The sequence below is a fragment of the Lemur catta genome, chromosome 10, assembly GCF_020740605.2.
Source record: "Lemur catta isolate mLemCat1 chromosome 10, mLemCat1.pri, whole genome shotgun sequence".
NCBI lineage: Eukaryota > Metazoa > Chordata > Mammalia > Primates > Lemuridae > Lemur > Lemur catta.
The window spans coordinates 1,543,739-1,566,544 of record NC_059137.1 but is presented as its reverse complement, the minus strand read 5'-3'; the positions used below and the strand labels follow the sequence as shown (position 1 = coordinate 1,566,544).

Here is a 22,806-nt window from a genome sequence, read left to right as displayed (position 1 = left end):
AAAATATTATTTCAACGTGCCCTGCATACACAACCATCACTGCCGTATCCTGCTGCCTCGCGACACCGGCGCGGACCTGGCCGCCGGAGCCCGGCTCACCCCACCGGCGCCAAAGCTCTGGCGAGGAAGCGACCGGGGAACCTCGGCTCCCGGCGTGCCCCGGGCGCGCCCCTTACGCACTTCCGGCGCGCGGGAGCGGGGCGCCCGCAGAGAACTGCATCTCCCGGCATGCGCCGGGCGTGCCCCGTTGCGCACTTCCGGTGCGGCGGCTGCGGCGGCGGGAGCGAGGCGAGCGCTTAGGCCGCGCTGGGGACGGGCGGCCGGGCGGCCGGGAGCCGGGCGGGGCGGCGGCGGCGCGGCCCAGCGAAGGCGCGCGCGGGCGGCCTGGCCCCGCCCCCGCCCCGCCCGCCCGCCCGGTGACCTTCACGGGCCGGGGCGGCGGGCGCAGGCCCTTGTGGCGGCGGCGGGATGTTCGTGCAGGAGGAGAAGATCTTCGCGGGCAAGGTGCTGCGGCTCCACATCTGCGCGGCCGACGGCGCCGAGTGGCTGGAGGAGGCGACCGAGGACACCTCGGTGGAGAAGCTCAAGGAGCGCTGCCTCAAGCACGTAAGGCCGGTCTCCCGCGACCCCGGGCTTCCCGCGACTCCGCCCCGCTCCTCGGCCCTCAATCCTGCCCCCTCGCCCCGCCCCGACCCCGGACTCCCGCCTCGACGGCGGACCCTCGGCTCGATCCCGGACTCTCCTCCTGCACGTCGGGCCCGCCGCCCCGTCCGCAGCTCCCAGGCTGTCTCTTCTCCGGGGTGGAGGCAGCGCCTCCTGCCCGTTTTCTCAGCTACCTCCCTTCTAGAGCCCCAGCACCTTCTGGACACTGTTCCCCGAGCCCGCCCGGGCGCGTTTGTTAAGCGCTTGCCCGGTGCCAGCCACCAGGCCGAGCGTTTTACAAGTCACCCTCTCATTTAACTTTACAGCTACTCTGAGAGGGAGGGGCAGGTAGGGAGACCGGGACTGGGAGAGGTGAGGTCGCCGGCGGGGCAGGCCTCGCGGTTTCCAGCGTTTGTGCTCGCTTGCTTTGGGGAGAGGTTTTCATTCTCCAGCAGCTCCTCCAAGAGCGGAGGATTGACATAGGTCCCTTCGTTAGGAGGCCCCTTCCCCTTCCCCACAGAGCGGGACACTGTTTCCTGGGGCTGGTGTGTGGGCCAGGGCTTGGCTCGGGCCACTTATGCGTCTTAGGTGGAGTCACTTAAAATAGTCCCACTGCGGGGCAAGTGCCTGTGCCGCTGCTTTTCTGCAGAGGTAAAATTAAGTGGGAAGGTCCAAGAGAAGGGACTCTCAACTGAAAGAGACACTTTTTAAAGTGCAATCACGTGAATTAGGTTGCTAATTGTTAGAACTAATAACAGTTCTTGAGGCCGCCGTGTCTCTAAACTCGATGCGTAAGGTCAGCTAAGACTATTTAGGGGACTCTGGTAGCCTAAGGAAACTCTACCTGGCAAGATAAAGTGCTTGTTTGTCAGGATTTAAAGGAGGCTGCCGCCTTTCAGTGGGGACTCCGTGTGCTGTTACAAATCTATGTGTTGACAGGCTGGTTGTGTTAGAATGTAGCTAACTGTTGTCTAGACGTTATCCAAGTGTTCACAAGGAGCACTTTGGAGTTACTCTCCTGAGTACGGTTCTGGGGAATTTTTCTGTAACTGTCAGGCAGGCATGGCAAGCCTCCTTCTGGAACACACGGGACGTGAACAATCGTGATTTCATGGCCTTAGCGATCCGTGTTGAGGAGGGGCCCTCCAGGCACACACGTTCAAGGGCACTGTGGTTTTGGCTGCTTTCTTGTTTTTCTTTTGGCCCAGTCTGTGGTTTTGCCATCTAGAAAACCACCAGGACAGCACTGAGCTGAAAGGGTGGGGACCTCTGGGCATCCTGTGAGAGCCAGGCTTTGTTGCTTGTCTAGTGTGCGTGTGTTTTCTTAAAACCTCCCTGAGGTGCTATTTCTTCCTCCATCCCGGACAGAAGCTCCTTAAGGGCTTGGTTTTATCCACAAGTCCAGGGTCAGGCTCAGAGCAGCCACTAAAGCAAATGTGTGGATTAATAGAATAATGAAAATAAATTGTCAACCCCGAACTGCGTCGACGTGGGATGTCACCTGCATTAGTATGGCATTTAGTTTAACTCACTAATGGTATTATTTTATGAAGGTGAACAGGAAATGAGAACTTTTTGATCTACAGACACTTACTGATGAATTTCAGGAGCACTTGGGGTTAATTAGACAGCCAATTTCTATATGATGCTAATTATTACGGTCCTGATATTTATTATTCCATTCAGTACTGAGATATATCATTTGGGATTTTTGGGTCATTATCCTACTTTAAATTGAGACTTTATTCCACTCTGCAGTCTCTCCAGGAGTGGGGGTCTGACCTCCAGGGGAGTTTTACACTGCAGAGGCCATGCGCGTTGCAGGCATCACAGGCCTCCAGAGCGGAGCTGTCAGGAAGCCTCCCCGCCCGCATGCCCTGTCCTGTCCTGCAGGCAGTCGGAACGCATTCGTTGCGCGAGGGTTCCCAGGTTGTGTCCGGAACGGCAGACTGCTCAGACTGCTGTAGCAGGGACCCTGGTCTGTGTCTTAGCAGAGCTCCTCCCCCAGCATGGGCTTCCCCTGGCATATTTTACTCTCCCTCTTTCCCCTCTACCCTCAGGGGAACAACGTGGGCTCTTCTTCTTCTGTCCCCCCACAGTGCTCCTGAGAGTGACTGCTGTATTGAGGAGGGGTTTTATTATCATAATTCTTAAAGAAGTGCCGTTGTTGCCTTTCCCTTTTTTGTTTTTTGCAAATAGGGATTGCCACGGTGGTCTCTAGCTTCCATTGCCTGGAAGACAGGTGGTGGTTAGTGATTGTAAATAAATTATGCTTCTGGTGTGGTGGAGTTGGTGTATATGATAGTGTGGTTGTTAAAATTTCCTAGATTACCTAAAGGTGTACCTTCAAATGACAGATTATGTCAGGTATAAGCGGAAAGGAAGTCAGTGCTCTTCTGCCGTGGGTTAGCACCTCCCTGCCTGGTGTTGGCCTTTATTAGGGCTTTTTCACGGCTGTACCCCAGCTTCCACTGAGAGCAAAGAAACAGAACGAGAGAGTCTTGCATAGTGTGGGTGACTCACGCCTATGTTTTGTTCCCTGTGTGCTGTTCACATGCTGCAGAGCACGGTTTTTTTCGGATTGTTTTGGAAAGTTGTGTTTTGTAGACTGTATTCTGAACTTGACAAATCAACTAGCCTGCAAATTTTAAAACTGTGAAGAGGCATACCCAGTATTTCTGGGAGCAGAACCATTGTCAAGTTCAAAGGAAGTTGATTTCTCTGCTCTGTCATAAGTGGCGAGAGTGTATTTTCCCAGTACTGGATTCCACCTCCCTGCCCCTCAGCAGTGCTGGTTTTACATGAATGAATGAATGACCGCTCCCAAAGCCTTCTTGATCCTTTTTTCAGAATCATTTTCAGTCTTGAGAGTAATGGAAAAGTCCAGTTACTCTTAAAATGCCAGTGTTGCGAGGTGAAGCATATGCTTAGATTTTTTCTTCTTGTAAGAAGTTGTGTGTGCCAGGTATCTGAGCCTCCGCGGTAGCAGAGGGAGGTGGTGAGCCAGCTTGCAGTGGGTCTGCACCCAGCCATCTGCGAGGTCCGGGGGCGGCCTCCAAGACTCTGGCCTGCTGGGTGTCTGGGGCTGGGCCGTCCGGAATGGTGCCACAGCCATCAGATAATTCTGCCATCTAACCTCAGGGACTCCGTAAGAGCAAAGGTTTTCAGCGTGGGCTATAGAAGCATCTGTGGATGTTTCCTGAAGTGTACAAGTGCAGCCCCACTCCCTGCACCCTGAGGTTCTGGTTCATGTGGAGGGGCTGTAGCTGATTAGGTGGGCACCGCTGTCTGGCGTGGTGTGTGGGGCCGGGTGGTCTGAAGTGATAGTGACAATCTGGTGGGCGTGTCTGCACGCCAACACACAGGCACACACGCTTACCTGGGTCTTCATCACGTGGGACCGCCGGCCTTGCTCAGTCTTCACAAAATGGTGAGCCTACATGGTGGTCCGATGGCCCGTGTCCAGGGGAAAGCAGAACTCCTGTGAGCCGGTGCCAACAGCTGTGCAGTGCTGTGCAGAGAGGTTGAAATGACGAGCAGTGTCTCCCAGGCCCCGCCCGCGATTTGCTGTGCGCTCTTCACGTTAGAATTACAGGATTGGAAGGGACCCCGTGGGCGCTTGCTCACGCTTCGCCTGGAGTTGGAGTCCGCAGCTGTGGAGGTGGCTTCCCAGGTCACGCGTGCGAGCGCTGGGCATGTGAGAGGGTGGAGTCCTCACCGCCGCGTGTGCTGCCTTCCCGTGTGGGTGAGGACTTCAGTGCCTTCCCCACCCAGGTGTTACGGGGTGTCCAGGGCCCTGGTGACTTGGACACGGCTCTGTGCCCACCAGTCCCCTTTGAGCTGCCCCACGAGGGGCCCGTGAGCCGAGTCTGTAGTGTGGCATTACTCAGGGAGCCAGAGCTAAGCTGAGACTAGTCGTGCTAAGTGCTCCTCTTGGGGCATCGTGGGTGCTCGGTGGTCACTCTTTGAACCAGTCTTTGCTGTCTCTTCAGCCCCTTTCCTGTGTCTGTGGAAGAAAGAAAAGCAAGTGCACAAAACATACTTAGGTCTTAGATCAGCAGAAAACAATGGACCTGCTATTTTCATTTAAAAATTACTTTCCGGATCTTTCCAGACTAAAGCGATTCGGGTTGCCATTAATTATGAGGAGGGTATTATATGTCAAAGCTGTGAGCCTGTTTCAGAAGTACTTAGTGGGTTGGTGATCAGATCACTGGCCAAGGAGACCCAGCATGTGGTCTTGCATTCGGCCTCCACCATTAATGGGGATTCTTTAATTTGAGCTACGCTTTAATTTCTCAGCTAGTAAGAAAAACCTGTAAATTCTTGGTGTGGCTTAGGATGTCCGATCTTATGTTATTAGTTTGACGATTTGTTTTCTATCTTGAAATAACATCGTTTTTTTTCCCTAGTGTGCTCATGGGAGCTTAGAAGACCCCAAAAGTGTAACCCATCACAAATTAATACATGCTGCTTCAGAGAGGGTGCTGAGTGACACTAAAACAATCTCAGAAGAGAACGTCCAAGACCAAGGTGAGGTTGCTGCGGGGAAGCAGGCAGCAGCGCTGTGGGCACAGGCCTGGTCGGCAGGGAGTCGGGGCTCCAAGTAGGACGTTAGCGAGAAAACCAGATTAGACTAAATGGTTTCATGTTTCTTTTATGAAAAAAAAGTGTGTGTTATGGAATATTTGTGGAAACAGCAGAAACTGAAATTGAACAAGCGGCAGACATCTGAGAAGTCAAACGTGAATTTAATTTTTGTTCTGTCAGAGCAAAACCAGAGACTCCAGAGCTTCTGTAGGTTTTATTTTTCAAATAAAAAGAAAACTTTGGTTGGAAATCATTATTGTGGTGATTGTTTTAAGCATGCTAGTGAGATGTTCATATTATATGCAGCCATTTAATTCCTTATAGTTTTGTGTCTGGAGGCACTTGGGGAGAAGCCTCAGTTTTCTATATGTCATTCAAATAATGACTTTCTTTCTGGAATTCCTTTAAGTGATTTGTTTTGAAAATACTGACAGTATTGCTAACAGCCTCAGAACTAAGTGGCAGGTGACCCCCGTTGTGGGTCGTGGAAGAACTATGCCCCAGACTTTCAGCTGAGAATTAAGACCTAGCTCTCCAGCCTCACAGATTTTCAAAACTGAGCCCATTAAAGTGAGAACGTTTTTGCAAGATTCCCACCAGTTCTTTATGTGGTCATCAGGGCCGTGCTGTGCAAGCCTCCTGGGCCACTGGTCACCTGTGGGCTCCTGCCAGGCTCATACGTCAGCCAAGGCCGGCTGACATGGACACCTGGGTTGGGGGACGAGCAGGAACATCTAGAACTTGGGTCATCTAGAACAATTCATGCCATCATGTGGGTGCAAAGTGATAACCAGCATGACAGACATCAATGTCATTCTTTCTAGATGTCCTATTATTGATAAAAAAGCGTGCCCCAACACCAATTCCTAAGATGGCTGAGGTCTCGGCAGAAGAAAAGGTAAGTTTCAAAGTTTGCAATTGGAGATCTTTATACGTAGAAGTCTATACTTCAAGGATGTCAGAGACAAGTGTCCTCTATGGTGGTTACTCACCAACCCACACATCCGCCGCAGTTGCGGGGGACGTGGTTGTCAGGAGTTCTCCGTCACGGCTGGCTCTAGTTACGTGGTTATCAGGCATTCTCTGTTGTGCCTGCGCCTGTTTCACTCCTGTTGGTCCTGGTCCCTTTTCATGTTATCAGCACGGAAGACTTGGCCTGTTTTCTGGCGTGGAGAAGAAAGTGAGGGGGTAGAGTTTCTTACTGGGGCTTTGAGATGCGAGGGCAGGTGTTCGCCCCAGAGAAAGAGCAGGCTAAACTGGTGGATGAGCTATTTTAGGGTCTCGTCTGCGACTGAGGGTTCAGGAGGGGTGCCCTGGGCTTGGGTCCCTTCCTTATCTTCAGCCACACCTGGCCTCGTGTGGGCGGCACAGGGGCAGCCGCCCAGCTCATCTGTGTTGGACAGATCTGGGCTGCCTGTCCCTGAGCCAGGCCCATTTCTGGGAACTGCTGCAGGGAGGATCTGCTGTGCTCAAATTACGGCTGTGACCGCTGATATTCAGACTTACAGGCCCATGACTAGCAAACAGCGGGGTCTGACCACAGCCGCTGTAGCTTGCGGGGTTCAGTGGATCCAGCTCTCCTCACACATTTGTAAAATGAAGCATTGTAAGGTGTTTATTCCTATTTTTATAAATTATTAATCATTTTTAAGTCAAAATAACACATGTATTAAAAAGTCAAGTAATAATACAGATCTTTTAATAAAAATCGTTCACCTCCTATCATGCCTGAATCATACTCCCTAAAGCGACCACTCATGCCTAAACGGTTAGCGTTGGCTGTTCTCTACCTGATCTCTTGATGGTCAAGTTTAGACTCTGTTGGCTTCTTAATGAATAGGATATGGCCCCCCCCAGCCCTCCCTCCATGGTCACGTGTGAGGTCATCTGCCAGTTCCCTTTGCTCTTGGAATCCTCTCTGCATGTCCCTCTGGCCCCTGCATCTGCCTGAACCGGTGCCTTTGGGGCCTGTTGCACAGTCTGAGTTTTCCTCCCTCTCTCCTGAGTCAGGACCTTCTAATCCTATTTAAGTTTTCTCTTGCCACCTCAACAAATTGCCACGGACTTATCCACTTAGAACAACACTCATCTCTTAGCTCACAGTGTTGTGGGTTGGAAGTCTGGCTGGGCTCAGCTGGTTTCTTTGCTCAAGTCTTGAGTTGAAATTGCATTCCCATGTGGAGCCTCCGGGGGAGAATCTGCTTCCCCCTCTTCCAGGGAGTGGACGGAATCCGGTTCCTGCAGTTGGAAGGCTGAGCTCCCTCTTTCTTGCTGGTGGTCAGCTGGGGGCTGCTCTCGGCCCCTGGGCACAGCTGTCCTTCCTTGCCATATAGCCTCTTCCATCCTCAGAGCCAGCAACAGCATGTTTTAGGTGCCGAACATCACGAGAGAGAGCCCTGCCCTTGTTAAGAGCTCGCCTGATTAGGTCAGGCCCACCAAGGGGCAAGTCTTTTTCCCCAGAGTCAGCTGTGACATAGGACGCAACCTAACTCCAGAGTGGACTCTGTCTGGCTCACGCCCCGGGATCGTGCAGGCATGGAGCCTGGGCCATCTCCGAATTCTGCTACCACAGACCCGAGTGTCTTGTTCCTCCTGACTTCTTCACATGGTCTGGTGGAACCGGACGTCCTCCAGCGCCTGGGCGGGGACGTTGGTCCTGAGGCCTTGGTTCCAGGTCGGGGCCATGGGCGGGTGCTGCGGTCAGCCCTGATGTTCCTCCCTGCAGATCCATCTTCCCGCCACTGCTCCGTTTGGAACTTCTCAGTCCCCTGACGTGCTTTAGTGGTCTGGAATTTCACGATGTCTCTGACACAGGTTTTTTTGCCTTCTCTGTGCCTGGCATGTTGAACCTGGAGGTTCACGTGCGAGTTCTGGGAAATTGAGTTCTGGAAGTTTTCCTGGATTGTTTTTTGATAATTTCTTTTCCTTGTTTTCTCTTTTCTTTCTGCACTCTTTTTTTGAGACAGGACTTTGCTCTGTCGCCCAGACCAGAGAGCAGTGGCGCCATCATAGCTCACTGCAGCCTCCAACTCCCGGGCTCAGGCTGGGACTACAGGCTCGAACCACCACGCCCGGCGAATTTTCCTATTTTTAGTAGAGACGGGATCTCACTCTTGCTCAGGCTGGTCTCAAACTCCTGAGCTCAAGCGATCCTTCCGCCTCGGCCTCCCCGAGTGCTGGGATTACAGGCGTGAGCCACCGTGCCGGGCCCTGCAGCCTTTTTTGTGGCTGGGTGTAATACTTTAAAACTTGCCAAGCAGTTCTTGTCTGTCAGTCTGGCACGTTCCTGTCTGGGCGTGGGGTCGGGTTCCTGAGTTTTAAGTGCTTTCCTCTTTCCTCCCTGTCTCTTTCCTTTGTGCTTCTTTTTGTTTTCCCTGTTCTTATTTTGGTTTTTGCCTTTCATGCTGGACGCTTTCCCCAAATATCCAGCTGCTGTCTTTGGCTGTATGTCGCCTTTAAGAGACCCTGCAGTTTGTCAGCTGCTCTCTGTGCCCAGGCAGGTTGTGCCAGCTGGTGGGTGTCACTGTGGCGCAGAGACTCAGCCGTTGCGCCCCTCCTGCCCCCGGCTGCGTCTCCCGCTCTGTCCCTGACGCTGAGTAACACAGGTGCTGGTCTCGCAGCCGAGGGTGCAGGAGGGTGCCGCTCTCTGCCGAGCCTGGGGTTCCTGGCCTGCAAGCATCTCTGGCTCAGTCCCTCCAGGTGGCTGCCAGCTGAGCAGGGTGGGGGAGGAGTGCCACTCCTGCGCCTGGGGCTCGCTCCCCCTGCTGTGGCACCTGATGCCTCTGAATGTCCTGCAGTTCTGGGAGGGTGGCGGGGCGGTGAGTCCCGCTGGCTGTCTGTTCTGCCAGCCCGTGGCTGTCAGCCTTCGCAGCTCTGCCGATCCCGCCCGCCACTTGCCATCTTCTGAAAATTTGTGGCCTCTCCTCTAGTTTTGTTTCTTCTGCCATCCTTTTTGTTATTGTGAATTTCTAGCATCTTTATTCCTTTCTTGTCGCATTGGGGGTTCCAAAAGCAGCAGAAACAGGTGTGTATTTCTGGCTCCCGGGCCTCTCTGCGCGTCTGTGTGGTTCCTCGGAAGCTGCCCCCTCGCCCCAGCCCTGCTGTAGCCTGTGCGACTGTCGGCCTGTGGCCACCTTCTCCTCCCCTGCTTTACCACCACACTTGTGTCCTGAGCATCACGTCTAGTCTTCTGTCCCTGAGGTCTTGCACAGAACTCTCTGGAATACCTCCAACTCGTCAAGGAGTTCACAGCTTTTGTTCCTAAAGAAAACAGATTCTCTCTCTGCTTAGAGCTTTTTATTCAGTTGACATAATCTCGCCTTTTATTGCGCTTATGTTCATTTCTGACTTTCTGATTACTTCTGTGCAGAAAAAACAAGAACAGAAAGCTCCAGATCGAGATGCTATCTTCCAAGCCACTGCCAGCCTGCCCTCCTACAACATGGACCGGGCCGTGGTCCAGACCAACATGCGAGACGTGAGTGTGGCCCAGCGGAGACGGGGCGTGTTGGTCACAGGGGGTGGGAGCCACAAGAGGCTGGTGAAAGATACACAAAAATTCTATTTTTGCAATATTTCTTTAAATCTAAAATTATTTCACAGTAACGAGTTTGAAAGACATCTGAAGGCAAGACTGAAAGGACAGATCCCACTGGATACCACTGGGAGAGTGGTAGGAGTTTGGCCCTGAGTTTGGCAAAAACTTGGAGATAGAATCTGAACTCTTGAATTGTTTTGTCTTGGAAAATTCCAAGTTAAAAAAAGTGTTTGCAATGCCCACGAGGACTAGCGCAGCACGCAGGGCACGCGCTGGCCCTCAGCTCTGTCTAATCTGAGAGCACTGTCCTGACCCTGGTTCATCTTGGGAACAGGACTGCCTTGGGTGTCTTCCAGAGAGTTCCATACCTACCAGAGCATGCAGCTCTTCCACAGTGGCCAGCATCTTGTCCCTTCTGGCCTGTGTGTCCAGCTCAGAGGTGTGTTTGCCCCAGTGCGGTGTCTCGCAGGAGGGTGTAGGCTTGTGTGGCAGAGGAGACAGCTGACCCCTGTCTCTGGGCCCTGCAACCAGGACCTGTCTAGAGAGGGTCTCTGGTCACGTCCTGCCAGCTCCTGCTCTCTTCTTGAGAAGATCGATTGGCCGTGGCAGGTGCTGTTGCTGGCGGTCGTGCTTCAGCCAGGCAGCAGTTAGAGAGCCATAGCCGTGGAGCCTGAGTCCGTCCGAGGTCTTCTACCCACATGGTACCAGCTGCCCAGACGGTGTCCTTGCTGGCCGTGAGACCGAGTGTCATACTGGCACAGAGTGATTGTCCCTGGACCTTGCCTCTGTGTTGCCAGCTGAGGGGCCCTGCTCGTGGCCTGTCTGTGCAGACAGAAGAGCCCCTCCTTCCCAGGCTGTGAGCGTCTGCCAGCCCCACCCTCTTCCTCCTCAGCCGCAGTCTACTCTCCTGAAGGAAAGCAGCGAGGTTTTGATTCTCACAGGTTCAGAACTCTAGGATAGGGAAGTGGGGGTACCGATCCAAGTAGGTTTCTTGGACATTTAAAGAAATGATTTCTTTTTTTTTTCACCACAGTTCCAGACAGAGCTCCGGAAAATATTGGTGTCTCTTATCAAGGTGGCACAGAAGTTGTTAGCGCTGAACCCGGACGCAGTGGAACTGTTTAAGAAGGCAAACGGTAGGCGCAGACCCCAGCTTGATGGATGATTCTGCATTCGCGTCCAGCTGTTGACCCACTGCCCTCGGCACTGCAGCCGGAGCACTCTGCCCTGTTTTTCACTTGCAGTCTGTGTGTGCAGCGGCCCGCTTGCACCTTCATTCTCGCCTGTGGGTGTGGGCGTTCTGGTTAGTTCACAGGTACCCTGAGGTTTCAGATAACGACCGAGAGTGTGTGGCGCTCAGGGAAGCGCCCCTGACGCGGGTCTGCTCTCTTGCTGCAGCTATGCTGGACGAGGACGAGGACGAGCGTGTGGACGAAGCTGCTCTGCGGCAGCTCACGGAGATGGGCTTTCCCGAGACCAGGGCCTCCAAGGCCCTTCGGCTGAACCAGTACGTGGGGCCGCTTCCCTTCCAGCCTGGACGCGGGGCTTAGTCTTGGGGCTCCCTGTGGGCGACATCCTCCATCCCAGACGCTTGCATGATTGAATCATTTCCAGTGTGTGAGTTTTTAAAGAGGTCCCTTAAATGCATGGCCGGAAAGTATTTGGTGGGGGGTGGGGATGTGGCAAGTCATCGCCCTGTAACTGCTCTTCGGGCCGTTTTATGAGAACTCAAATCGAGCCTGTTCATAGCAGGGCCGGTGATCCTGTATAGTCTTCCTCAGGGTCCTATTTCTAATTACTCCTGTGTGCCCATCTAAAATGAATAACCCATAAACCACGTTCCTTTGTGCTTCGGCCCTGAACTCACGCTGTGTCCCTCTGAGCCCAGTTCCCTCCCTCAGCGCGTGGGTTTCTGGGTTCCGCCCAGGGGCGTGGGTCGCTGGAGGTAAGACCAGAGTGCCAGCCGTCCCTCCATGCGGAGAATCACTGACAGGGAGGGCCTTGTCCTGGGCATGTGCAGGAAGTACATGGTCAGGTCACCTGGGCTGTTGGCAAGAGCCTCTTGTTGCCTTTCAGCATGTCGGTGCCCCAGGCCATGGAGTGGCTCATTGAGCATGCCGAGGACCCGGCCATAGACACGCCCCTCCCAGGCCAGGCCTCACCCGGGGCTGCGGGCGCCACGGCGGGCACCTCTGAGGCTGCTGCTGGAACTAGCACGGACGATGAGGAGGCCAGAGATGAACTGACGGAGATCTTCAAGAAGATTCGGAGGAAAAGGGAATTTCGGGCTGATGCTCGGGTATGTGTTGTTGGACCCGTCACCAGGTGGAGTCGCCCTTGCCTTCACTTGAGGCTGCCTTGTGTAAAGGAAGCTGGGGCCCCCAGCCAGCTCCGTCCTGGAGAAAGTAAAGCCAGGGCGGTTTGCAGACAGGCCTGGGGGGGCGGGGGGGAGCTAAATTCCCAAGTTCACCTGTAAGTTATCCTCTTTTCAGTTCCAGTGTCCCGATTTCCTCTTAGTAGCCTCAGTCGTTCATCAGCATGTCTGTCATCTTTAGAAAAACTCAAAATTTTCAAGTTCCCCTTCCTACTGCAAGTGTGCATGGGCTGCACCTGTTGCCGCCGCTGCTCTGTGGGTTTGGGTGGGGACTGACCGCCCGGAGTCCTGGAGGGCAACCCGGGGGGCGGCCTCGTGAGTGGAGGCGCTGGTCAGGCGGCTGTCGCCCTGCTGTCTGCCGCGTCTAGGGGCCGCGGCCCAGGAGAGCTCTGGCTGCACCCGGGTAGCTGACGTCGGGGCGCGTTTTGTGGCCCTCCCTAGTGTTACCTCATGAGTGATGTTTCTGTGTCTCCTGTTCTTTCTTCACTGTCCTGCTCTTTGCTCAGGATTTTAATTCCTCCTTTGACCTTTTAAATCGATCAGCCGCGCTCACGTTTCCTCTCAGGTCGCAGATCTGTTTGCTCAGGGTGCTGGTCGCAAGTGGCCCCTGATTCTGGTGTGGCACAGGTAGGTGGCTTTTCCTCCTGGTCTCGCCTGTGCAGCCTGAGTTTTCCGTGGGAATCCCACGTGGCCTGCTCACTGAGCTCCACCGGGACAATTCCGAGTTTGCTTCTGCGGGGGCCGCGCAGGACCACCAGCCAGGGGCCTGGCCTCCACCCCACAGTGCAGCCCACGGCTCCTTGGCTTTGATTCTTCCCTGCACAGGAAGAGTCAGACTCAGACAACGCTGTTCTGGTGCTTCTGCCCATCTTTTCGGGGCCCTGCTGTGTAAGTCAGCGTCCCGGCTCCCACCCCAGCTCGCGGGGCCCAGGGTCCACTTCCTGCGGGTGAGGCGCCTCCCGCCCTCCCAGGGCTGGTTTCGTGCTTTGTTTCCACCCCTGCTGATGCCCGTTCTGGCGAGTTCAGCTGTGCGTTGGAAAGTGCTTTCACTCTATCAAATCTACCGGTTCTGGGTGTGCCAGGAAGTCTGTCTTGGTCTTCCGGGGACAAGTCCACGTCTGCTCCTGGAAGCCTGCTGGGGACGGAGCAGCTGCTCCGCTTTGCGGGTCTGGGTCCTGCGTGGTCCCTGTGAGGTTGCTGGTTTATATTCCTCTTTGCCTCTGAGCCCTTTGCTGTTAGATACAGATGTTCACGCTCCGTCCCCACATGCTCATCCTCCTAGGATACTTCACTGCTGTCCTTCCCGTCTCCCGAGTTAGACAGTTTCATGGAAAGTCTTCTCTGGTGACAGTTGTTATGAAGTTGTCAGGGCTCGAGGGCCCAGCATAGCAGCCCTTCTCCTGCCCTTGGATTCACGTGCCTGTCGTGGAGCAGGCAGCGTCTGATGAGGATCGAGATGTTACCGAGTTCCAGGGAAAGGACGGTGGGGGGGGCAGGGCCCGGACTTGGGACCACAGGGCTCTGTGCTGCCCCACCCCACTCACCCCTGGCTGTGGATAGGACACTGCTCAGGAGGTGCAGAGCACAGGGACCCCCTACTGCTGCCGTGAGAAAGTCTTTGCTCTCGCAGGGAGGGGTGGGGCTACTGGAGTGTCCCCTCGGAAGTGCTGGTGCACAGCAGACATGAGGAGAGAGAATGGTTTCTTTGAAGCCAGCTAAAGGCCACCCTGTTCCTGAGTTCAGCAGCAGGTTCCTGGCTGTTTGTATGACTTGGACATGACAGTGCTGTAGGTGGGCCGTTCTCCCAGCACTCATTGTTGGAGGCCCTGGAGTTGGGACATGGCCCAGGAAGGCAAGTGAGACGGACCACGAGTAGAAGTGTGGACTTGTGAACTCAGCGGCCTCCTGCCTGCCCCCCGAGAGGTCTTTCCTGCGGGGCTCCCTCGGCAACCTCTGCGGCCCAGCCCAGACTGGGCGTGTGACAGGGGGTGTCTGTGACCACCTGAGAGGCGCGGAGAGCTTTGCGGGCCACAGAGCGGGACTAGTTAACCCTTCGAGAGAACTGAGAAAGGGGGAGAGGACCTAGGGCTTCCAGGGAGCAGGGTTTGACCCTCCAGGGATTAGGAGATGCTTTTTAAAAATTGATGAAATTTTTTATAATTTTTTGCAAAATTGACCTTTTTAAACATCGTGTTATGAAAGTCCTTTGTAAAGTGAAGGATTGTCTTGTTATACGATTTTGTCCTGAAAATGCATATCCTTACCCCAGCACACTGAAGGTTGGGTCATTGCTCTAAGAATTAGGGTATGTTTACACTTACAGCTTAAGTTCTGTTAAATATTAGAAGTTTAAAAATTTTTAGTTTCTTTGTTTCAAGGTAAAATCTGAATAAAACTTCTGCTCTCCACAAATCCTATGACGTTTTTGTCTTCATTTGAATCAGGTTTACTGGCATGACCTTCCTCAGACGCCACTCGTGCATGGACAGCAGGCCCTCGGGGTAGCTCTGTGCGCACTTTCTCCCACACGGGTGGCGGCAGCACATGCCCGAGGGGGTTTGCGGCGGGTCTGGGTGCGTCAACGGCGTGCCTGCTCCCCACCCGGCCTGTGGCCCCCACAGACAAGTCTGGTCTCTGCTAGCTGCAGCCGCAGCCTACACCCCCTTGGCTTTAGGATGTTGAAAACTAAGAAATGTCTCGGGAAAGCTGTAAGGAAAGAGAACTCGGAAGTGGAGAATCCCTCAGCAGTATCTTAGCGCCCTTCTTCTAAGGCTGTTCATGGAAAGTGGGTCCCCATGGGGACCTGGTGCCGCCCTCCCTGAGCTGGGTCTCTAACGGCTGTTGGTTCCTGCAGGCGGTGGTGTCCCTGATGGAGATGGGCTTCGATGAGAAGGAGGTGCTGGACGCCCTCAGGGTGAACAACAACCAGCAGAACGCGGCTGTGAGTACCAGGCGGCCGTGTTCCCTCTCCTCCCGGTGTGCCATGCATGCGAGAGTCTTCCGCTCGCTGTCAGTCATGTTGCCGTTTAAGTGAAACAGTGGGGTAGATGTTTCCAGTAATACAAAATTTTGAAAATACTGAAAAAATTCTGGGCTTTGCCTATCTAAAAACAGTGCCTTATTTGTACATATTCTATGGGTGAGTGTGTAATTTGTTAATTTATTTTATTAAATGGACTCCAGTTGATTGCCTTTCTGTAAATACATGACATGTCTGTGTCCAGACGTCTCCAGACGCGTCGACTGGCTGTGACAGGAGCTCAGTCATGCTGGGCTTCGTCCCCGGAACAAAGCTGGCGCTTGGTGTATTTGTTAATCACCCAACACTTCCAGGAGGGCCACGTGGACACCCTTGAGGGTGGCAGTGGTCAGATTGCACTGCAGTGCCAGGGTCTGGAGAGAAACCCAGACTGGTACCTACTTCTACCTCCAGCCTGACGTAACTGGGACCGGGCTGTTTCATAACAAAGTCCCTTACAGTTAGAACAGCCTTGGGGACTTGCTAGGGACTCATAGAAAGGTACAGGTGTTTGATGCTGACGGTGCCTTGACAAGGAACTAACGGCAGCTCTGACACTCTTGGTTTTGCAGTGCGAGTGGCTGCTGGGGGACCGGAAGCCCTCCCCTGAGGAGCTGGACAAGGGCATCGACCCCGACAGCCCTCTCTTTCAGGCCATCCTGGATAACCCGGTGGTGCAGCTGGGTCTGACCAACCCTAAAACACTACTAGGTATGTCGTCTTTACCTGACTCAGGTGTGGGCGGGGGCAGGTGGGAAGCGGCTGGTTTCCTCCCACAGCAGGCGGAGGGCGCAGAAGCCGTGCTGGGAACCGCCATGTGGTGGCGGTGCTCCCTGCCCTGCAGGTTGGCAGCCTGTGGCGTAGCTCCTGCCTGGGTCACCGTAGGGCCTGAGTCAGGTTCTGCTCGTGGGGTGACAGTCTCCTGCACACACAGCTCTGGAAAAACCAGTGCCAGCGGCTTTCCCAGTCCCAGCAGCTCCCAGCAGCTCCGGAACTTCCGTGAGCACAGACAGGCTTGGGGCTTTTTAGAGGGGCCTCTTCAGGAATTATGTATTTTCATTGTGAGATACACACATGCAAACGCTTCTGTAATATTTGTAACTTCAAAGAATAATAAAATTAAGCCGGGTACAGTAGCACGCACCTGTAGTCCCAGCACTTGGGAGGCTGAGGCAGGAGGATGCTTGAGCCCAGGAGTTGGAGGCTGCAGTGAGCTGGGATCACATTGCTGCACTGCAGCCTGGGCCACAGAGTGAGACTCCGTCTGTAAAAAAAAAAAAAAGAAGAATAGTAAAACTAATAGCCACGTATCTGCCGTTCATCTTAAAATGCAGAGTACTGCAGTCCCTCTGGGCCTGGGGCACCCTCTCCCTGCAGAGCGGTTGCCGTCCTGAGGGCTTTGCTTTCCTGTCGTTTTGCCAGCTCTCCGTGTGCCCTACCCAGCCCTCACCCGTCCCTGCCTTCATGTAAACAGGATCACATTTAGGTGGCTTCTGCGACTTGGGCCTTCTTCTGTGAAGTGCTGTGAAGTATTTGGTCGACTGAGTGTACCAGTTGGTTTCTCTGTTGGCTCTCTAGTACTTGGGCCACGCGTGTAGTGCCGCTCTGATGCTGCTCCGAACGTCCTGTCCCCGTCCCCCAGTGCACAGGGACGAGGGTTTCTCTGCGCTGAACACCCAGAGCTGGGCTGGCAGAGCCCTGCTGCGGCAGTGGCCCCAGACAGCAAGGAAGGCATTCGTGCCCCGGGCAGGCAGGCGCCAAGGGGCTGCTGCTCCCTGGTCGTCAGGGCTGAGCCCTGCTCAGGAGTTGACCTGCCACTGCTCGGGCTTCGGCTGTGCGGGGCCTTCTGTTGGCCCCTGGCCTGTTGTTCTGCCGGATTGTTTTCATTGCTCAAAAAGTGCTTCCCGTTTGGATGCTGAGCCTGCCCGGTTGCCTGTGCTGCAGGTGCTGTCCAGCTTCTGGCTTCTTACGTGCTCAACGCCGAGCCACAGCTCTGTGTTTTGCTGTCCTTGAGTGTGTCTGTTTTCTTTTACGATGTGAACCTTTAAAAGAAAACCAAGGTCAGCAAGACATTTTCCTTTATTTTTTTCTAAAAGTTTTAAAGTTTCTCCTTTCTTATTTAAGTCTGTAATCCACCTGGAAGTGTATTTTTGGTGTGAGAGAGAGAATTTTCCTCTGTTTACCCAAATTCTAAAATCTGAGGTGTGTCTTTGTGAGTTTATTTTTGTTGTCAGTGGTCCCTTGCACACGGAGAGTGTGTCTCTCCTGCGATCTCTGGACCTTAGACCCCAGCGGGTGCTGCCGTGGGTCTGTCCAGAGACCCTTTCTGCAGGATTTTCCTTTGATACTTTACCAGTGAGATTGCTGATTTATGGTGGTTTTTAAATGCACATTTGATCAGATAAAGGAAGTTCTGCTTTTCCTCCAGTTTAGAGGCAAAGGGTTTTAGCCCGTCTGTCGAGGTTCCCGCGTGGCTAACGCGGAGCCTTTCTCCCGCGTCTGACCCGATGGCACGGAGTGAGCCCACCAGTGTGCAGGTCTGAGTCAGTGGAACACGGGGTGCCGGCTGACGCCAGGCGGCGCTCACACTCCCTGTGCCGGGAACGAGCTAGCAGGGCAGTGGGCACCGAGTCCCGGCGCCCTGGAGCTCTGCCCGGCAGGACCGCGGCCCTCCCTGACCACAGCCTTGCTGCTGGGCCTTCCCCGGTCACCAGACCACCCGACACGCCCGCCGTGCTGGGTCCTCCGCAGGTGCACGTTTCTCTCAAGCTCGTATTTAAACATCTCTGATACGACTTTTTAAAATGGCCTTTATCATTTTAGAAGAAATATAATGTCATTATAGAAAACTTGGAAAACAAAGAAAACGAAGAAGCAACTTGAAGTTCTCTTTGACTGTCCTCCTCCCGTTGCCGGGTGTCCTCCAATGTCTTTGTGGGCATCTGTGTGCCGGACAGGGCTGCCGTCACCCCTCGGAACCACGGCCACTGCTCGCTCTCGCGTCCCATTTCGTGCATTTTCTCTGCTCCTACTATGTTAGAAACGAGCTTTCAGTGGGTACAGAGGAGTGCTCTGTAGGTTATTCGACAGATGCCCTCCGTGGGCCTGCGCACTGACGTCTCGGCTGGGCGCTTTGGACTGGCTGCTGCAGCACCTCCGAGTGCGGCTCACACCCCCAAGGATGAGGAGATGGGAGTCACGTGACCAGTTCACAGCCGGTGGAGCCTTTTAAACTCTGCATCTGTCTTGTGGGCCTGTTCTTTGGTGTCGCCACGTGAGATCAGCCCAGAGCACGTGCCCACCCCGTCCCACAGATAGAGGCCTGGTCATGCTGTTACAACTTGTGTTCCTTTTGGTGATCTGTGGCGTGGGGCACCTTTCTGTTGGCCAGCGCCTCTCCTGTCGCGTGTCGCCTCGTCTGCCGTCTGTTTGCCAACTGCCAGACTAGGCCTGGGGCTTCGCCCGGGGCGTGTTATGTGGCAACAACATCTGCCCTTGTGTTGCAGCCGTGTTTGCCCTTTACTTTTGTGTGGCACCTTCTGAAATGCTGACGTTAGGCACACAGGAGAAAGTTCTTCCTCAGATGTTCATCTGTATGGTTTTCATGTTCTTGTTCAGCTCTTATGCTTCTGGCATTTGCTGTGCTGTTTGCTGGGGGTCAGGTGGGGGACCGGGTCCCCAGCCCTGTTGGACCTCACTGGGTCTGTGACGCGCCACACCCTGTGGAGTGTTCTCTCAGATGCCGAGTTGTCTTTCTGAGAGTCTACACTGGTTTTCAGAGCATTTTAATCAGGAGAACACCGAGGTTGCTTTAGGGCCTGGGTTGTGCCTTCGCGGACGGAGCTAAGTGCGGTTCACTCTGATCGGGGGCTGGGTGCTCCTGCCGGGCTGGGCCGCTTCTGCTGGAGAGGCCCCGCTGTGCGGCGTGGCCAGGCGTGGGAAGCCACCAGGCCCCTCAGAGCAGGCCGGCACCCTGCAGAGGGCCGCACCTTCACTGTGCTGCGGCCCGAGAGCTGCTTGCTAAAAGCACTTATTTTAGGAAAACAGTTTTTGAAAATTGTTTAGAAGATCAAAGTTTTCATTTTCAGAAGTACTCTGTTACTTTTTTTTTTTTGAGACAAGCTCTCACTTGGTCGCCCTGGGTAGAGTTCAGTGGCATCGTCATAGCCCACAGCAACCTGAAATCCTGGGCTCAAGCCTTCCTCCTGCCTCAGCCTCCTGAGTAACCGGGGTCACAGGCGTGACCACTGCGCCCTCATTTTCTTAAGGTTGAATGAACATTTAGGTGTTTCTAATTTGTTACTAAATTTGCAACATTTAATATGTAAGTTTGTGTATTTATACAACATTTGTATTTAAGTCTGCGTACAAACTTGTATTTGTGTGTAAGTCCTTTTTTCTCCGGGTGGGACTGGCAGTGGGTTTATGGGCCGGGGCTGCAGCGTCTGTTCAGAGTCACCAGTGTGGTCAGCAGGTCGGGCGCGGCCGCATGGGTTTTCAGGTGGAGGGCCAGCGGTGGCCCCGTGTGCCCTGGCAGCTGTGGCCCCGTTCCGGGAAGCCTCTCGCAGAGGGAAGCTGCTGCAGTTCTGGCGGGTGCGGGTGCCGGCTCAGCTGTCTCTGCTCTGCCCGCAGCGTTCGAAGACATGCTGGAGAACCCGCTGAACAGCACCCAGTGGATGAACGACCCGGAGACGGGGCCGGTCATGCTGCAGATCTCCAGAATCTTCCAGACACTGAACCGCACATAGGCGGCGCTGTCCCCCGCGGCTGCCTGGCCGCTGCAGCCTCCCTAGGAGCAGCCGAGACTGGGAGCCGGGGCCTCCCGGAAACCCGCCCTCTGCACTCGGCTGGGGTGTCAGAGGTGCCGCGGCGCCCTCGTTCTCTGACCTTATTGCTTACAAACTTCCGCGGTGGCAGTTCCTAAGGCGGCGCTTTGCGCTTCTGACAGGCGTCTACGAAAGTGGCTTTGGGGCTGGGGAGCTGAAGGGTGGCCTCTCCAGAGTGTTCCCTCGGGCTCTTGCGATGCTGCTTGACTTGACCCTTAGGCGTTGCTTGTAGAGTCCACTTGTTGTTTGAAAGAAGGCATGTTTCAATCCAAAGTGTTAATGTCAAACTACTAATTTAACTAGAGTAATCCACAGATGATTTTTCTTTAATAAATAAAATCTCTTTTTCCTATTTTGTGCGTTAGTATTATTTGGTGCCAAGGAGGAAACCGGGAACCTCCTACACGTTTGCGTTCCCACGAGCTCGGCTCCATCCCCGCTCCTGCCGAGGCAGGTGCTGTGGCCACGTGGACATTTTGGTTGAATCTTGTGGACGCATTTTGTTGGCACAATCTCACATTGCTATTGGACATAGGGGACTTTACAGTTGCATCGCTGGGGTCATCTCCCCAGGGCCAGCAGCCACCGCTGCACCCACCCTTCTCCTTTTTAAAAAAAACATCTAAGCTTTAAAATGAGAAAGTGTTTCCTCTTTCTGTGAGCTCTGCTCATGATTATTGCCTAAGCCATCGGCTCTCGGATGTCTGAGGCAGCCCCGCTTCCTCCCGGCCCCCGGTGTGCTTGGCTGTCGGTGTGGGGGCCTCAGCAGGGGGTGTGGGGGCCTTGGTGGGGGGTGTGCTTGGCCGTGGGGGCCCGGCGGGGCACTGAGCCGTTCTAGCCGAGTAGGGTGCTCTAGGGAAACATTTCTTCTTACAGATCTAGGTTTTTTCATTGCTCTTGAGATTTAGATTTCAAACTTTGGGGCAGAAATACTAAAAATGCGTTTTAAAGGTGGTAAATCTCACATCTAAGCCTTCTGTCCCGCTACTTGGGAGGCTACTTGGGAGGGTTGTCTGAGCCCAGAAGTTTGAGTCCAGCCCGGGCAACATAGACCCATCTCTTAAAAAAAAAAAAATGGTGGTTACAACTGTACCCCTGCAGCTGTGTGGTACAGTGAGTTTCCGGATTCGCACTCTGGGTGCGGTTCTGCCTGTGTGTTTTTAAGTGGCCATCAGAGCACAGGGCCCTTTGATTCTTGCCCCACGTGTCTTTCCTCTGTGTTTCTTCTTCCCTGCCCTGCCCGTGTCACTGCCCCCCGGGGGGACTGTTCCTTCCTGAAGCTGTGGGCCGGCCTGGGGCTGCCGCCTGCCCCCCGTGCAGCTCAGCCACAGAGCACGGCCCAGACGGCCCGAGGGCTCTGCGTGTTCGTGCTCTTCACGAAGAACGTCCCCGTGCGGCCCAGCCCTGGGCGGGCGCAGGTGCCAGTAGTAGCTCCCCGTCGGCAGTGGTCACGCCGGCCAGGCGCGTCTTCTCATCTGTCGAGACATTTAAGGAGCCCCTCAGTGAGAAAGTCTGTCGGTGCTCACCTGTGAAGGCAGCCAGGCAGCCAGTTTTGGTGGAAGAAACAGTCCTGGAAACGGAGCAGGAGTGTCTGGCCTGCAGCACGGGCTGCCCAGCAGGCTCGGGGGCGTGGGGCTGCCACAGCGCATGGATGCTGCCGCCCAGTGGCTCCGGCTCCCGAGAGGTCGGTTTCCTGTCCCACCTGTGGACCCAGACAAGGCCAACCTGGTGAGCACTTGGGCAGCAGCCACACATACAGTTGGGACCTCAGGTAACATCTGCTTCCTGGACTTACTCCTTATTCTCCTGCATGTAGTTTGCACCTGCTGTTCACGGTGTTCGGCGTAGACCAGGCCTGGCTCTGGAGTGGCCTCGAGCCAGCCCTGCGGTTTGTGGCCCCTTCTCCACTGGCTCCTGGTAGCCTCAGTCGAGTTGAGGGTGGGCTGGCTGTGTGGGGAGGTGGCCCTGTGGGTCCTTGGGAGCAAGGCCTGCAGCTCAGGTGCGTGGGTGGTTTCCCCTCCGGATGAGAGCTGGTGTGATCAGGGTTACGCCCCAGGCTGCCACACGTGGCCATCGCTGGTGCCGCTACGGTCTGCACGTGGCCCCCCTGGGCGTGGGCTCCGGGTGGGGCCAGCCCCCTCAGCCCCCTTTCGACCACTTACTCTCCAAGGCTTCCTTTGCTGTCTCACTGTGAAATTTAGGGAAAATACAACCTCATTACGTGGCTAGGTTGAAAGTCAATTTCAAGCCATAACAGGAATATCGAAGAGAAATAAAGGTAGTAGTTTTAATAAGATGTGCACACGACCACATCAGTTCTCAGGCACCACCGTCGAGGAGGGGAAGGTGAAGTCGCTTCTGCCCCCGGGCGTGGACGGCTCTGCTCTTGCTACGCAGGCACCGGGCCAGGCAGCGTGTGGACCTGCAGCTCGATACCGGGCGCCGCCGTCAGCTCGGACTCTGGAGTAGGCATCGGTTCTGGGTAAGGGTCTACAGACAGTGAAGGCTGGCATTCCCTCAGTTGACCTGGTAGCAGCAATCCCCAAAGCGCGGTGAGTGTTAAGACCGGGTGCAGAAAACTTGACATTGGAGTGAGTTTCTAGGCTTGGACCGTCCCACACGAGGTCTCGGCTGCGTGAGGCTGGGTGGGCCACGGGGAGCCGGGGGGGATGAGGCCCCTCACTGAGCCAACGCCTGAGCATCGGGGACACCCCTGAGGGCAGAGCCAGGTTGGCGAGGACCCCAGTGTCGGGAGGAACAGAATGAACCAGAGCAGTGGATCCGTCAGCTGCCGGCACACCTCCTGGCTGCCCTGTGC

General features: G+C 54.8%; 1 protein-coding gene across 1 annotated transcript; it reads left to right on the top strand.

The window, feature by feature from the left end:
• Nucleotides 1-221: 221 nt before the first annotated feature.
• On the top strand, nucleotides 222-20,340 carry UBAC1 (UBA domain containing 1). The gene is made up of 10 exons (XM_045562066.1): nucleotides 222-606; nucleotides 5,055-5,175; nucleotides 6,057-6,130; nucleotides 9,602-9,709; nucleotides 10,803-10,905; nucleotides 11,168-11,276; nucleotides 11,846-12,068; nucleotides 14,998-15,084; nucleotides 15,735-15,873; nucleotides 19,795-20,340. Exons 1-10 carry the CDS (start codon nucleotides 469-471, stop codon nucleotides 19,908-19,910), a joined length of 1,218 nt encoding a protein of 405 aa, XP_045418022.1. The 5' UTR covers nucleotides 222-468; the 3' UTR covers nucleotides 19,911-20,340.
• The last annotated feature ends 2,466 nt before the right edge of the window (nucleotides 20,341-22,806 follow it).